A 14,446-nucleotide genomic window follows, 5' to 3' on the forward strand; every position below is an offset into this window, starting at 1 on the left:
TGATAAAGCATCTGCTTTGCTTGTAGAAATTCCCAGGTTCAATCCTGGGCATCTCCAGGTAGGGCTAGGAAGACTCCTGCCTGACATGTTGGAGGGCTGCTGCCAGTCAGTGTAGACAATGCTGAGCTAGACGGACGGAGGCCATTGAGATTGACCCCTCGTTCCAGAGTTGTGGTAGAGGGAGAAACATTTCTTGCTATCTACTTTTTAAACACCATGCATAATTTTAGAGACCTCGTTCATGCCACCTTTTTCATTAACTAAAAAGTCCCAGATGCTGTAGCCTTGCCTCATCAGGAAGGTGCTCTAGGACCCTGATTTGGCTTTTTCACTGTTGCCACACATTGAGTTGTCCCTTTCGAACGGTCGAAGACCAGAAAAATAAACTCAACACTTCAGTGAACTGTCCACTATAATCTCATGACCCTTCTCCTGGTCATTCACGGATAGCGCAGACCCCATCAGTGTATATGTGAAGTTAGGGTTTTTGACCCCAATGAGCATCCCCTTACACTTGCTTACATTAAACCACATTTGCTATTTTGTCACCCACTCACCCAGGTTGGAGAGATCCTTTTGGAGCTCCTCACAATCCATTTTGGATTTCATTACCCTAAATAGTCAGCACTGTCTGCTGTAAGATTTTCCCTTTAGGGGCTGGGGGCCATAGCTCAACGTTAGAGCATTTGCTTGCATGCAGAAGATCCCAGGTTCAATCCTGGGCATCTCCAGACAAGGAGACACTTCTGCCTGAAACCTTGGAGAACCGCTGCCCGTCAGAGCAGGCAATACTGAGCGAGATGGACCAATGGTCTGACTCAGTATAAGGCAGCTTCCTATGCTCCCAACATGGTCTGCAAAATGTGGCATCTCATAGGATTCACAGGGAACTTTTGTGCTGGTGATTAAGTGCAGCTAAGCGATCGTCTTGCAGTAGCACAACTTTCTTTTATTAGTAGTAGTATTAGTCAAGATGTCAACCAATGTGTTCTCTGCCTTGGTAACATTTATTTTGTTTTTATTGTCTTCTTGTTTTACAATTTTATGTAAAGCGTATGTAAGGAACATATATAGATGCATGTATAAAAATGAAATATATGGTGCTTAAGAGACTGTGAGTCAGAAAGTCCTGGGTTCAGAGCTTCTCTCTGCGTTGAACTCTAAGGCAGGGCTGCACAACTTTGGCCCTCCTACAGATGCTGCAACTGCAACTCCCATCATTCCTCACTATTAGCTACTGTAGCTGGGACTGATGGAGGTTGTAGTCCTAAAGCAGATGGAGGGTCAGACATTGTGCAGCCCTGCTCTAAGGTTCTCAAACTTGGGTCCCCAGATGTTGCTGAAGTACAGCTCCCATCATCCCCAGCTGCAATAAGCTATGGCTGGAGGTGATGGGAGTTGTAGTCCAACAATAGCTGGAGTTCCTCAGGTTGACCTACCATGCCATAGCAGATCCCACTTTCCCCTTTCAGTGATCCCAGGGTAGACTATGAAGGAGGAGAGCTGGTCTTGTGGTAGCAAGCGTGAATTAGCCCCTTTGCTAAGCAGGGCCCACCCTGGTTTGCATTTGAATGGGAGACTACATGTGTGAGGACTGTAAGCTTTTCCCCTTAGGGGATGGGGCTGCTCTACTTGCAGAAGGTCTGTAACCTTGGAGAAGCCACTGCCAGCTGGTGTAGTCCAGGGCTGCCAAACTGGAGCTCGGCAATCCGGCCCTCAGCAAGCTGCTGATGCTGTGTTCTGCTGCCCACCATCACAGTTCTCCCTTCTGCGGCAGTGCTCCTAACCCTCGCCATGGCAGCGAGGTTACCCCACACCTTGCCGCATTTCTTCCTCCCACCGTGACACTCCTTACCTGTCACCCCTGCCACAGTGCTTCTTCCCTCGCCCCCACCACACTCAGAGCTACAGCAGTCTGAGGCCTCGGCCACTGCCACTCAGAAGGAGAAAGGGAGGCTTGCTTCGTTCTTCACTAGGGCTGGCTGGGGCAGGCCCCAGGTGGTGGGGAGGGGAGGGAGAGCCGGTGAGCTGGCTGACTCCGGTTTTCTTTCTTTCTTTTAATCAACCTTCCCCTGAGTATATTCTGGTGCAAAAGGTAGTGCATTCAGCTAATGTAAGTGGCAGGATTGATTGTCGTGCAAAATTGGTAGCTGCAGGTCATGGGGCAGCATGTTGTTCAGAATTCCTTCTAAAGAAACCCCCAACCTTTCCTTGGTGTAAAAAGGAGAGAGAGAGAGAGGAAGAAAGGAAAAGAGTGAGAGAAAGAGGGTGGAGAAGGAGGAAGACAGAAGGCACAAGGTAGGTGTAAGAAGGCGGCTGGGGCGGATGCGGCCCTCTGGAGATGCCTTGGGATCAGATCGGGCCCACCATATGATTTGAGTTTGACACTTCTGGTGTAGATGCTAGATGGACCAATGGTTTACGACAAATATTTATATACCACTTTTCAACAAAATCTCTCAAAGCGGTTTACAGAGATATAAATAAATAAATAAAATTAAATGGCTCTCTGTCCCCAAAGGGTTCGCAATCTAAAAAAGGAACCTAAGATAGACACCAGCAACAGCCCCTGGAGCGATGCTGTTGTAGGGATGGATAGGGCCAATTGCTCTCCCGCTGCTCAGTAAAGAGAATTACCGCTTTAGAAAGGTGCCTCTTTGCTTAGTTAGCAGGGGTGGTCTGGCTCTTTATAAGCAATGGTCTGGTGTAGCAGTGGTCTGACTCTGTATAAGGCAGCTTCCTAGGACCCATGTTTTGGGAAACCTTGAATCTTGGCTATTGATAAGCCTCTTCCTGATAAGACTTTTTTTTTTTTTTTGCAGCCTTCCTGCTGGTGCCCTACACCCTCTAGAAAGCATTTCACGCAGGTTTTGAAATACTACATTAATTAAAGAGAAGGGCGTCCTTGCATCAATAACCTTGTTTGTTCCTTCTTGTCTTTTCCAGGAGCAATTGACCAGTGTTCATACATCAAGTACCACTACTCCTCAGCAACAATTCCCAAGAACCTCACCTACAACATCACAAAGACCATCCGCCAGGATGAGTGGCATGCCCTGCGTAAGTGTCTTGTTTCCTTCCTTCTCTCTGTGTTACGAGCACCCCACAGACATTGTTTCAGATCTTCAATGGGCAGGAAAGAAAAAGGAATCGGACTTCTTGCTTGTGTCTATGGCTTTGTTCATTTCACGTCCATTGCAGGCACACTGCACTAGTTAGGAACATGTTGACAACAAAGGACAACTATGAGCTGGCTGTTGTGGAATCAGACTTGGCAGTGATGAACAGAACTGATGCCGTGATTGTTAATTCAGTCAGACCTTTGGCACATTGATAGCTTTGTTTGTGATGCTGATGCTAGTGCCAAATTTCCCGCTGAAGCTGGTATTAGTGCCTACGAAGTAAAAGCAAACTTGTGGGATGCCATGTTAAATTTGCTGAAGTTGGATTGTTCAGTGATTTCTTTTTGGCATATTGAGATGACCTGACATGCACCTATGTAAAATGACCCTTCAAGGCCTAGTCACTTTCTGATAGATACAGGGGGAAGACATTGGTATCCACTGGGGTGTCTGAGTATGGGTGTTCAAATGGACGCTGGTTCATAATCACATTACTGGGCAGTAGCATCAGCTGATTCGTCCCAGCCAGTGCTTATTAAGCTGAAGCCTTTCCTTTTGCATCCTTACTCTTGCCTCTCACCCAACATACTCAAACCAGCTCTTTCCATCCTCTGGCCTAAGGCAGGCTAAAGAAGGCCACCAGAAATCTAGCTGATTGTCGTGATAGCCAGTGGGCATCATGTTGTAACCGTCTCTGAAGCAACTTGTCAGGAAGAGTTGCCTTGAGATACACGGCTGACATTAAGTATTTGTTTCCACCTGCCTCCCCACAGCTCTTGGGGAGATGAGCGGAGGGTATTTCTAGTCACAGGGAAGAAGCCTATTTTCTCATGGTTACCTGGTGACAATGCAGTAAGAAGCCCTTGCGATTTCTGGGGCGAAGTAATTTTTGTTTTTAAAAGATGTTCTAGAGCAGGGATTATTAATGTTGGGTCCCTAGTTGTAGTTGACTTCAACTCCCAGCATGGGAATGATGGAAGTTGTAGTCCAAAATCGGCTAGAGGGCTGAAGTTGTGTAGCCCTGTTCTAGGGAGATGGAAGAGAAGGGTGAAGGTAGTTTCCGTTCAACAGCAAAGCCTGGATTCTTTCAGTGAGAACTAGATGGACCCCCGATGCAATGTCCTAGTAGCTTTGATTAAACACAAGAAAATTGCAGAAGGGCCATCTCTGTAGCATTGGTAATGCAGGGATCCAGTCATCAGGTACAGTTAACTATCTATTTGGGGGAAGTAGCCACCCTCCGTGTTTTGAACCGGCACTCTTCTTCAGGCACAGAATGTAATCTGGGGAAAGCTTTCATCCCAAACTCTGGAGTAAACAGAGGAAACTCTCACAGGAACTCTGTGTGGTTTCCTCCATTCCAGCCAAAAGAGTGGCTTCTTACAAAACTGATCCTCATTGAAGCATGTCTTTTCAAAATAGATTTGCTTCAGGGGTTTCCTCTGTTTATTACAGATTTTGGGAGGAAAGCTTTCCCCAGATTTTATTCTGCTCATGAGGAAGAGGACCATCTGGAAACACCTACTTTCCCAATTAATACTTGACAGTATTTGCTGCTTCCCCCCCCACACACTCTCCATAGTAGCTTTGAATGCCAGAGCCAACCCACTATTACAAAATGGCTGATTTACACTGAGACACAATGGCCTTATTCGCACATCATGTTCAGCACTGGTACGGAGAGCGTGCAGTGTGCACAGGTACAGATCTGTAGACAGGTGCAGTGATTCACCTGTTACGTTGGACGTGGGTACAGCAGTGCATTTCCTCTCTGTATTCTGCATTCAAGGGACAGTACCTAGGTTCACTTCTAAAATGAACACAGAACAGTCATTCACACAAAAACATCTGAGTCAGGGGTGTAGCAAGACTGGGGGCCCTCCTCCCCTGCTGCCTTCTTTGGAGAGGTGGGAGGGAGGGAGGGAGCAAAGAGCAAGCTGTCACTCAGTTGGTGGGCCCCCTTTCCCTCTGGGGTCCAGGGATATTTGTCCCCCTCTCATGTTCAGTTATTGCTGCACCTGTGGTATGCATGTACAAACATTTGTAGGCTGGCTCAACAGAATATGGCAATGAAGAATATTTATATATCGCTTTTCAATAAACTTTCCCAAAGTGGTTTCCATAGATATATAAATAAATAAAATTAAATAAAATGGCTTCCTGTCCCCAAAGGGTTCACAGTCTAAAAAAGAAACATAAGCAGCAGCCACTGGAGGGATGCTGTGCTGGGGTTGGATAGGACCAGTTGCTCTCCCCCTTATAAATAAAGAGAATCGCCAGTTTGAAAAGGTGCTTCGTTGCTCAGTAATGTCTGGATAGGGCTGTTTGCTTCCAAGATCTGATTTAGACTATAAATGCTGTTGATTTCTCTAGGTTTAGCTTTAGGACAGTTTTTGAAGGCCATATTTTATTTTATTTGCTTTAGATCCTTCCTTCCTTCCTTCCTTCCTTCCTGTCTTCCTTCCTTCCTGTCTTCCTTCTATTTTATAGAGCTATGCATAATATTCTTCTTAGATTGTTGGCCAGAGGCATTTCAGCAACAGATTCCTTGCTCCACCAACATGAGCTTCTACAATCTGGGCTTAAGAAAAGTGAGTGAGGGAAAAACAGTTAGCTTCAGTTGTTGAGAAAGAAGGCTCATGTGACTACTAATAATAGGAGAGAGGATTACATGCATTGATTTGGTGGGACAGTTTTGTGAGTTTTGGTTTATGGATAGCTGACTGAAACGGATATATTTGAAGTGAATAAAGCTGCAAAGTTCATAAAATCTGTAAAGTGAATAAAATATTCACTGGGATTTATGCATCTCATGAACTTGGGAATACAATTTTAATTCAAAATTTGCATTGCAAATGCATGTGTCTCCACCCCACCCCCATTCGCAAGTGGATTTGATGCACACCATTGGTTTACTGTCTGCACTTTGCTTGTTCCCAGTTCTGTCAGTCACAGTGAATTTGGATGTAACAAATGGAAATTAAGGCAAGCTGAAATGCAGCTAAAAATTGTATATATGCATATGTTAATATGTTGGTTGCTTTCTCCCATTTTACTTTATGGGAAACCAATGGTAAATTACCCCTGTAGTGCTTCATCAGTGTCACCTATTTATTTGTCATAGTTGTCTAGATGCCCTTTTAGTGTGATAGTAGTAATATGAACTTGGTTTGCTGACACACACACAGCCCTATCCTGTGCGTGTTTCCAAATAATAAGTTCCACTGAATAGCAGAGAGTTCAGTCAGGGTTATTCCAAAGTAAGTGTTCATAGGATTGCAAATCTGTTTATTCAGCAGTAAGTCTCATTGAATTCGGTGATACTTGGTGCCTAGTAAGTCTGCTGTGTACTTAGATTGCAACCCTAAGCAAGCTTACTCAGATGTAAGTGCAGTTTAAATCTTTTCTAACCTGTTTGGATGTACAGTATTTGTTGTGGTGTTTTTGGTTAATCCATTCCTTGATCCAGGCCAGCTTTTGAATGTTGCTTTAGTTACTTTTAGTCCAGTCCTGGAGTGGAGGCAGGGCTAACAAACAGCCAGCAGCAAGAACACTGAAAGCAAATTGCACTTGCCTCTCTGTACATCATGGGGCTATTCCCACGATCAGGCAAAATTGGGCTAGGGGAGCCTAGCCCGATTTTGCCTGACCATGAGAACCACTGGGCTCGTAGGCGAGCCCGGTGGCCTCCAAGCAGTTAACCCACTTAAGTAACACTCCCCTAAGTGAGTGCTCCGCTAACCCGGGCTCTTTGATCGTGAGTTGCCACGGCATGGCTCTGCACCGTGGCAACTCACAAGTAGACCCCCAACCGGGAGGCTTAAAAGCAGCCTCCCGGCTTGGGGGTCTCTCACACAGGGCATGCTGGAGCTTCCGGGGGCTGCATGGCCCCTGATCCCCCTAGCCCCCGCCAGCTCCGTAACAGAGCCGGAAATCATGTGGGCAGCCGGTTCGGCCACCCGGAGCAGACTGTCTGCTCGTCTGTGGGGAGAGCGGGCTTAGCCCCGCAAATCCCATCCAGGCTCTTCTCACTGATCATGAGAAGAGCCTCCATATCTATTTCATTAGACCATCAATATTCCCGATTCTACTCCACTGCCTTGTCCTTGTCTGCCACAACTGTTTCCTCTGGATTCTACACTTGCCTTTGGGGCTAACGAGGAGGGATGACTATTCCGTCTAAACGATATCTTTGCCTAAGTGTATGCTTATGGCTGTGGGCTGTGTATACATTTTCCCAGCTTCAGTAGAATTGCTGTCTTGCCCATTCCAAATTAGCCCATAGATTGTTCCCTTTTCTAGTGCTGTGCTTTGTGAGTGACGCAAAGGTGTCAAAAGCCCTTTGGAATGTTTGTCAGCGTATTCTCCCACCTTGGAAAAACTAGATGTTGTAGCTAGGGGAGAGTCAATCTCTCCATTGTCCCCTCAGAGTGAGGGAGATGAAGAAGGGGTGGAGCTTGGGGGCCCTCTGGAGCTTGGGGCCCCGGATCCTTTGAACCCATCCACTCTAGTGCTGTCCTTTGTGAGTGATGGCAAAGGTGTCAAAAGCCCTTTGGAATGTTTATCAGTGTATTCTGCCACCTTGGAAACACAAGATTATGTATAATTGCACATCTCTACAGTTGATTTCATCTGAGGTCCCTACAGAATGAGGCTGTTAGAAGATTGCAGTGTGTATGTATTATATGCATCCCTTTGTCCCCAATTTTCTTCTGCTTCTTCACGAACTAGCTTAGGGGTTCCCAGCCCTGGACCACCAGACATCTTCAACCATTGTGGCAAGTGGGGATGGGAGCTGTAGTCCAACTGGGGACCCAGGTTTGAGTAGCCCTGCACTATCAGTTTACACAAGCAGATAGTTCATACTTTCTAACAATGGTGACGGCCATCAGTTTAGACAGTTTTAAAAGGGGATGAGATGTCATGAGTATTTGATAGGGCTATCAACAGCCACTAGCCTGGTAGCTATATGCTTTCATCAGGATCAGAGGTGGCATGCCCTTGAACACCAGGTGCTATGGAGCACCAAGGGAGGGAGCAGTTATTGAATAAAATCTGTATAAAATTTGTCCCAGGTAGCCCTGTTTCTGTTCTAGGTATGTTACTTGTAAAGGGGATAAAGAAAAACCCATTTACTCTCCCCCTCCACAAGGTCTGACACAAAGTCCAGTAATTTTGCCAAGTGCCCATTGTCTGGCTCCTGAATTTGGGAGGCTGGCTGCTTGCTCCAAAGAACATTTGTTAAGGTCTAGTGTACAACCACCTGAGTGGGCTCCATAGTGAGCATTTCTCTTCCAAAGAGGGAAGGAGATGGTGGGGGTGGGTGGGATGACTGAATTCAAGAAGGGAATTCAACACAGGGGAGTGAAGTATTCTGTGCCTGATGTACCAGGTGGATCTGAGAGAAAGAGAGGGGCCAGGACACAGAGGGGTGTCTAGATCAGATTTCATCATTAATTATTTTAGCTGCTGCTTCTTGCTTTAAAAAAAACCCAACCAAACCCAAACGTTCTTTCTGACATTTTCAAGATAAAACTTCTGCTGTAGATTGATTGCCTCTGGAAGTGGGAGTTAGGATTTTGCTTTCCCGCAGTCAGGTCCTCTTGACATCCTCTCTTCAAATGAGGATGGAAAAGGAGGGTGGCTGTCGATTTCCCCCCAACCTTTCCCTCTCAGGAATATAAATGGCCATCTAATTAGAGAACATTAAAGCCCACAATAAATGAGGAGTGGAGAAGAGAGGTGAGTGATATTTTGGCTAATCAGTAACATTTAGCAAGTGCAGCTGCCAGGGAATCCAAGCCTACTGAGGCAAGGATGTCCTGCCATGAGGAACCCCCCCCCCCTCTTTTTAAGATAGGGATGGAGGATTCTGGGTCTGCTTCCTATTTTTCATTTGCCCTTCCCAGGGCTGTGGTAGACTTATTTAGGAATCAATGATGCTTCCAAGCAAGAAGCTTCAATGATTTGTAAAGAAGCCTTCTGCAGCCCCAATAAAGCTATTGATTGGGAGCTGTAAGGCACCAGGGGACTCAAACCAGTGATGGCAGACAGAAGGAACTCTTAGCCTAATCTTTGTTGCACTCTGGGAGGTCCTTTCATGAGGCAAGGTAAGGCAGTTGCCTTGGGCAACAGATTATTGGGGATCCAGCAGGGCGGCAAGATGCCCCTTGCTTCCCCCTTTGGAGCAGCTCTTCAGGACCGATCTGACCCTTGCAGCTTTGCGAGGAGCACCTCTCTTCACTCTGTTTGCAAAGCCTGCATGAAGCACAAGGAGGGAAAAGGAGACTGTTGACAAACTTCCCTCCTCCTCACCCCTTTCAAAGCTTCCAAGGGTCAGTTCTGAAAAGGGGGTTGACATCCTCCAGGGGCATGGAGCAAAGCAGCATTTGGCACCTTGTCCCAGGTGCTGAAATATCTTGCACTACACTGCAGGATTTTTTCAGATGCACAGGAACCGCAAATCGGTGAACATAGCCTATTTTTACCCCCATGATAATGGAAACTGGGTCCCTATGACCTGACTGCGAATAGCAGAAACCATGATAGGAGAACCCATGAAAAACGAGTGTCGCCTGTCCAGATGAGCTTAGACCTGATTCTACTCCACTGCCTTGTCCTTGTGTGCCACAATTGTTTCCTCTGGATTCTACACTGGGGCTAACGAGGAGGGATGACTCTTCTGTCTAAACGATATCTTTGCCTAAGTGTATGCTTATGGCTGTGGGCTGTGTATACATTTTCCCAGCTTCAGTAGAATTGCTGTCTTGGCCATTCCAAAGTAGCCCATAGATTGTTCCCTTTTCTAGTGCTGTCCTTTGTGAGTGATGCCAAAGGTGTCAAAAGCCCTTTGGAATGTTTGTCAGCATATTCTGCCACCTTGGAAAAACTAGATGTTGTAGCTAGGGGAGAGTCAATCTCTCCATTGTCCCCTCAGAGTGAGGGAGATGAAGAACATAGGAAGGGGTGGAGCTTGGGGGCCCTCTGGAGCTTGGGGGCCCGGATCCTTTGAACCCATCCACTCAATTATAGCTACATCTCTGGCTTAGACAATATTACTGTTTGCTATAGGCATACATGGATTACACCTCAAAATGGTTAAAGAAACCAGCCACCACCAGGCAGCAGGAGAAGCGTATTCCAATCAGTGTAAGGTTGACTCCCTCTTTCATGCTTTTGATCCCTATGGAAATCTCCTTTGCAATCCATTGTATCCAATTGCCCGAGGTAAGGATGAAATTAGACTCGTGAGCGGGTGGTTTTTCTGCAAGGAGAAAAGAGATATATATTAGTAGGAGACAAAAAAGATCTTAGAAACAAACAAACTCTTGCCATATGTTCCTGGTTAATAAGATTTTCTTTGCTTCATGAAAGCAAGAACAAACCCCTAGTGATAGAATGTACCATAGGCAAGGAGCACATGAAGCCTAGACTGTTTGTTATCCAAAGCACTGAAGTGTTTTGCTTCAGGGCTTTGGCTCTATCATGCAGACCTCCAAAATGAAAACGGAGAGGGAGAAATGCTTCCCTTGCTTTTGCCAGAGATTTTTGTTTTGATACCTTGCAGAAGTAGGATCTAGGAGTCATACTGTGTCCAAAGTTGGACGTAATGCTTTGCAGGCTAAACCTCAGGTCTCTGCGGCAAACTGTTGTGCTAACCAAACCTTCAAACTGGAGCTTGGTGAGGCAAACTGGATGTCCCTTTTGCTGCAAAACCATAGTTTCATGCATTCAGACATACTGGAATTCCAACCTTTGTCCCGTTTAACTCCGATTTGGTGTTACATATTTATTTATTATTATTTATTTATTTATTTGATTTATATACTGCCCTTCCAAAATGGCCCAGGGTGATTATATGAACTGGACCTATAAGTGCTCATGATCTGTGACAAGAAAACCCCAAATTCTTTTATTTGAATTTTATGCAAGTGACTAAATGCTGCATAGACTATGAATTTGTTTGGTCTCTGTGCTCTCTGTCTTGTTCAGAATTCTACTACTATTATTATTATTATCTTGTTTACACAGTCAGACAGGTGTTATTGACTGGTTTGTTTTATCCAGACATGGAGTCCTTCCCAAGGACCTGGGATGCCAGAATTTTATTGTCAATTGTTATAGATATCGTCGCAGAATATAGGCTGTTCCCAGTAAAGCTGCTTTTTGTAATTGGCTGATGGTGATTTCTGTGGCCCCTATGGTGTTGAGGTGCTCTTCAAGGTCTTTTGGAACTGCACCCAGGGCGCCAATTACCACTGAGATTATTTTGGTCTTTTTCTGCCACAGCCTTTCAGTTTCAATTTGTAGATCTTTGTATTTGGTGATTTTTTCTATTTCTTTTTCTTCTATTCTGCTATCCCCTGGTTTTGCTATGTCGATTATTTTGACTTGTTTTTCTTTCTTCTCGAACTACTACTACTACTACTATTATTATATCCCACTCTTCCTCCAAGGATCCCATAGCGTTGTACTACATAGGTTTCTCCTCACAACAACCCTGTGAAGTAGGTTAGGCTGAGAGAGAAGTGACTGGCCCAGAGTCACCCAGCTAGTATCATGGCTGAACGGGGATTTGAACTCAGGTCTCCCCGGTTCTAGTCCAGTTTTCTGCAGCATTTAGAACATGGAACATTCTTGGTAGAAATTAGAGAAGGAAAAGCTGACTTTAAAAATATTTCTGTTAGTCCATAAGCCATGCCAACAAATTTTGGCCATGGGTACTATCTCAGGGGAAGAATGCTCATAATGATTTTTGACAATGTCTACCTCTTTGGAGATGGGAAATACATGATAGTGTTGTTGCACTTCCAGCTTTCTCTGCATTATCACCCTTTCTTTATACCTACACTCAAATGATTAGGGTAACATGGCTGTCATTTTTGCACAGAGGAAAGGGTTAGGGTAACAATGAATGAATTGTTAGACTCTCTCCATGAAGTAATCTTTGGAGGATATTCTGCCAATTGTAATTTCCATTCGTCAGACAACACTGATATAATTTTAAAGACTTTTTGTGTTTTTAAAACCTTTTAAAAGCTTCTAAAACACCATTAGCCAAATTTGGCTGCTGCAGTTCTGATGGTCCTGATGATAAAAGCATGGTAACATACTGAAAGCTGAAAGTATTGGAATGCTAAAACTTATTTTCCCTCTTTAGGGGTATAGTCCTTAATCAAAAATTACAGTGAGCACTTGACCATTCCAGCTGGCTCATGTGGTGGAGAGGGACTATGAAGCTGTCTTCTGTTAAGTCAGTTTAGGAGTCCATCTCATTCAGTCTTGCCTGAACTCCTGGGGTTCAGACAGGATTCTTTTTCAGCTCTACAGGGGGATGTCAGGGATTCAACCTTGGACTTTCTGTATGCAAAGCATGTTTTCTGCCACTGAGCTTCAATGCTCCCTGAATAATCACTAGCAGGGCTGTTCTTTAATGTGCAACCAGACACAAAACGTCCGGTTCCGAAATAGCATTTGTGCCGTTCAAAAATTCAAGACATGCAAAAAGTTGTATTTTGTTTGATGATGTAAAAAGGGACTGATCAAAGCGAGTAGTCCAGGCTCCTCTAGAACTCATTCCCTGATCAAGCATCCCCATTTCTCCTCCTCCTGTTGAAGACACTTTCCACAGACTTCACTGCTACTCCTGACAGAGCCTTCACTAATGAATATTCCACAAGAGTGTTGTCAAATTCCCAGTTCTGTGGATTTTCACCCACTCTCCGTAGGCGTCTAAATGTCCTGGAATGTGACTCTAAGCAACACAGTATGTGTGCACAGGCAAGGAAAATGTACAGGTGTGTTCTGTAGTGATGAATACTACACACACAGATTACACTCACATACCATTGTGCTGTTCTGAATTTTCTTGTTTTTAAAATTTATATTTATTTTAGTCTTCGGCCGGCTTCACAAATTTTCTTCTTTAAAAAACACACACTTAACAATCCTGCTTACTAGCCAAAAGAGTTTGGGGGGGAAATTAAACTTATTATAAGGATTTTAGCATACTGCTAAATCCAGTATTATTTCTGTAGATGTATACTGATGCTAGAATACCTAATGGAGATAAAGAGGCTGTTCTCACGTACAGCTTAACCCAGGCTAGGGAAGCCCAGCCTGGGACACGCTACATGTGAGAACTGCCGGGATCGAGCCCGATCCCAGTGGGGCAGCACTACCTAGGCCAGCTTTTTGGCCTGGCTAGTAACCTGGGTTAACGGCGCCAGTGCACCTTTAACCCAGGTTCTGGGACTGTGTGTCTCCTCGGGCTATGTTTAGCCTGAGGAGACACAGAGAAGGGTGCCTAGACACAGAGAAGGGTGCCTGTCTGATCGGGGACTCCCCCAATGCACTGAGCTCATTGGGGGATACCCGGAGGAAGGAATACATTGACCTGGCTTCTGGAGTAGCAGTGGATCTCCTGGCATGGTTCACGCTCCCAGCAACATCCCATGGCTCGTCTGGGGGGAAGGTAAGATTTGGGAAGCTTTTCCACTGCCTGCCTGCTCCCCCGCCTGTCTGGTCATGTGAATGGCCCCAAAGATTTGATCTCGTGAATGGTTATTGCTGACAAAATGGAATATATTGGAGACAAATTAAAGTCACCAGCTGTTAAAAACTGCTAGACAAAATGTTAGGCTACATGTTGATGGCAAAAATACCTAATTATCAGAGAGAGAGAAAGGCAGAAACTGGATGAGTTTATTAATAAACCAAACAAATTGGATGTCTGTCATTAATTTTTATCATACTCGTCAATTATACACAGATGTACGAGCTTGTTTTAAAATCTTGTGATTTAATATACATTACTCTGCTATAACAATGCATTTTAAAAAGGTTTTAACAAAAGAGGAACACTTGAAGCATCCGAAGGGAAGGGGTAGAGATGTCACTCTGTACAAATATTTCATGTTTGGAGTACCATTGTACTTTAGAAATGATAACAAAAAGGTTTTAAATTAAAAGAAAAAAGAGCACTTAAGAAAATAAATGTAAAACTAATAGCAGACGGACATCTTTAGTAGCTTAAACAGCAGGTTATTATATTGGATTGTGAGCCTGTAGACTAGTCCATTGGCCTCTCTAGAGGAAAAAAATATTATTTGAGGTACCTTATTGATCCATATTTAGATTCCAAATTCTAAAATAACTGCTTACCCTTTTCTCCAAAACCTATTGCCATTTCTTAGATGGGAAGGTGAACCCCATCGGGAAGACACACAACCCTAACCCTAACACCTGTATAAAAGTAGAAAGCTTTCTTTTTTGTTTGAAACCCACATATAAATATTCTGAAAAATAATAAATAAAATAAAGTA

The 14,446-nt window shown here is 44.6% G+C and overlaps 1 protein-coding gene across 2 annotated transcripts in view; it reads left to right on the forward strand.

Annotated features, from left to right (window-relative positions):
- The window catches only part of TMEM178B (transmembrane protein 178B), a 458,207-nt gene that overhangs the window by 118,347 nt on the left and 325,414 nt on the right, over nt 1-14,446 (forward strand). For both annotated transcript variants that reach the window (XM_053254775.1, XM_053254774.1), the window contains exon 2: nt 2,947-3,060. In XM_053254775.1, coding sequence (XP_053110750.1) covers nt 2,947-3,060 — 114 coding nt within the window. The remainder of the gene's footprint in view (nt 1-2,946; nt 3,061-14,446) is intronic.

The sequence above is a fragment of the Hemicordylus capensis genome, chromosome 5 (assembly GCF_027244095.1).
Source record: "Hemicordylus capensis ecotype Gifberg chromosome 5, rHemCap1.1.pri, whole genome shotgun sequence".
Lineage (NCBI taxonomy): Eukaryota > Metazoa > Chordata > Lepidosauria > Squamata > Cordylidae > Hemicordylus > Hemicordylus capensis.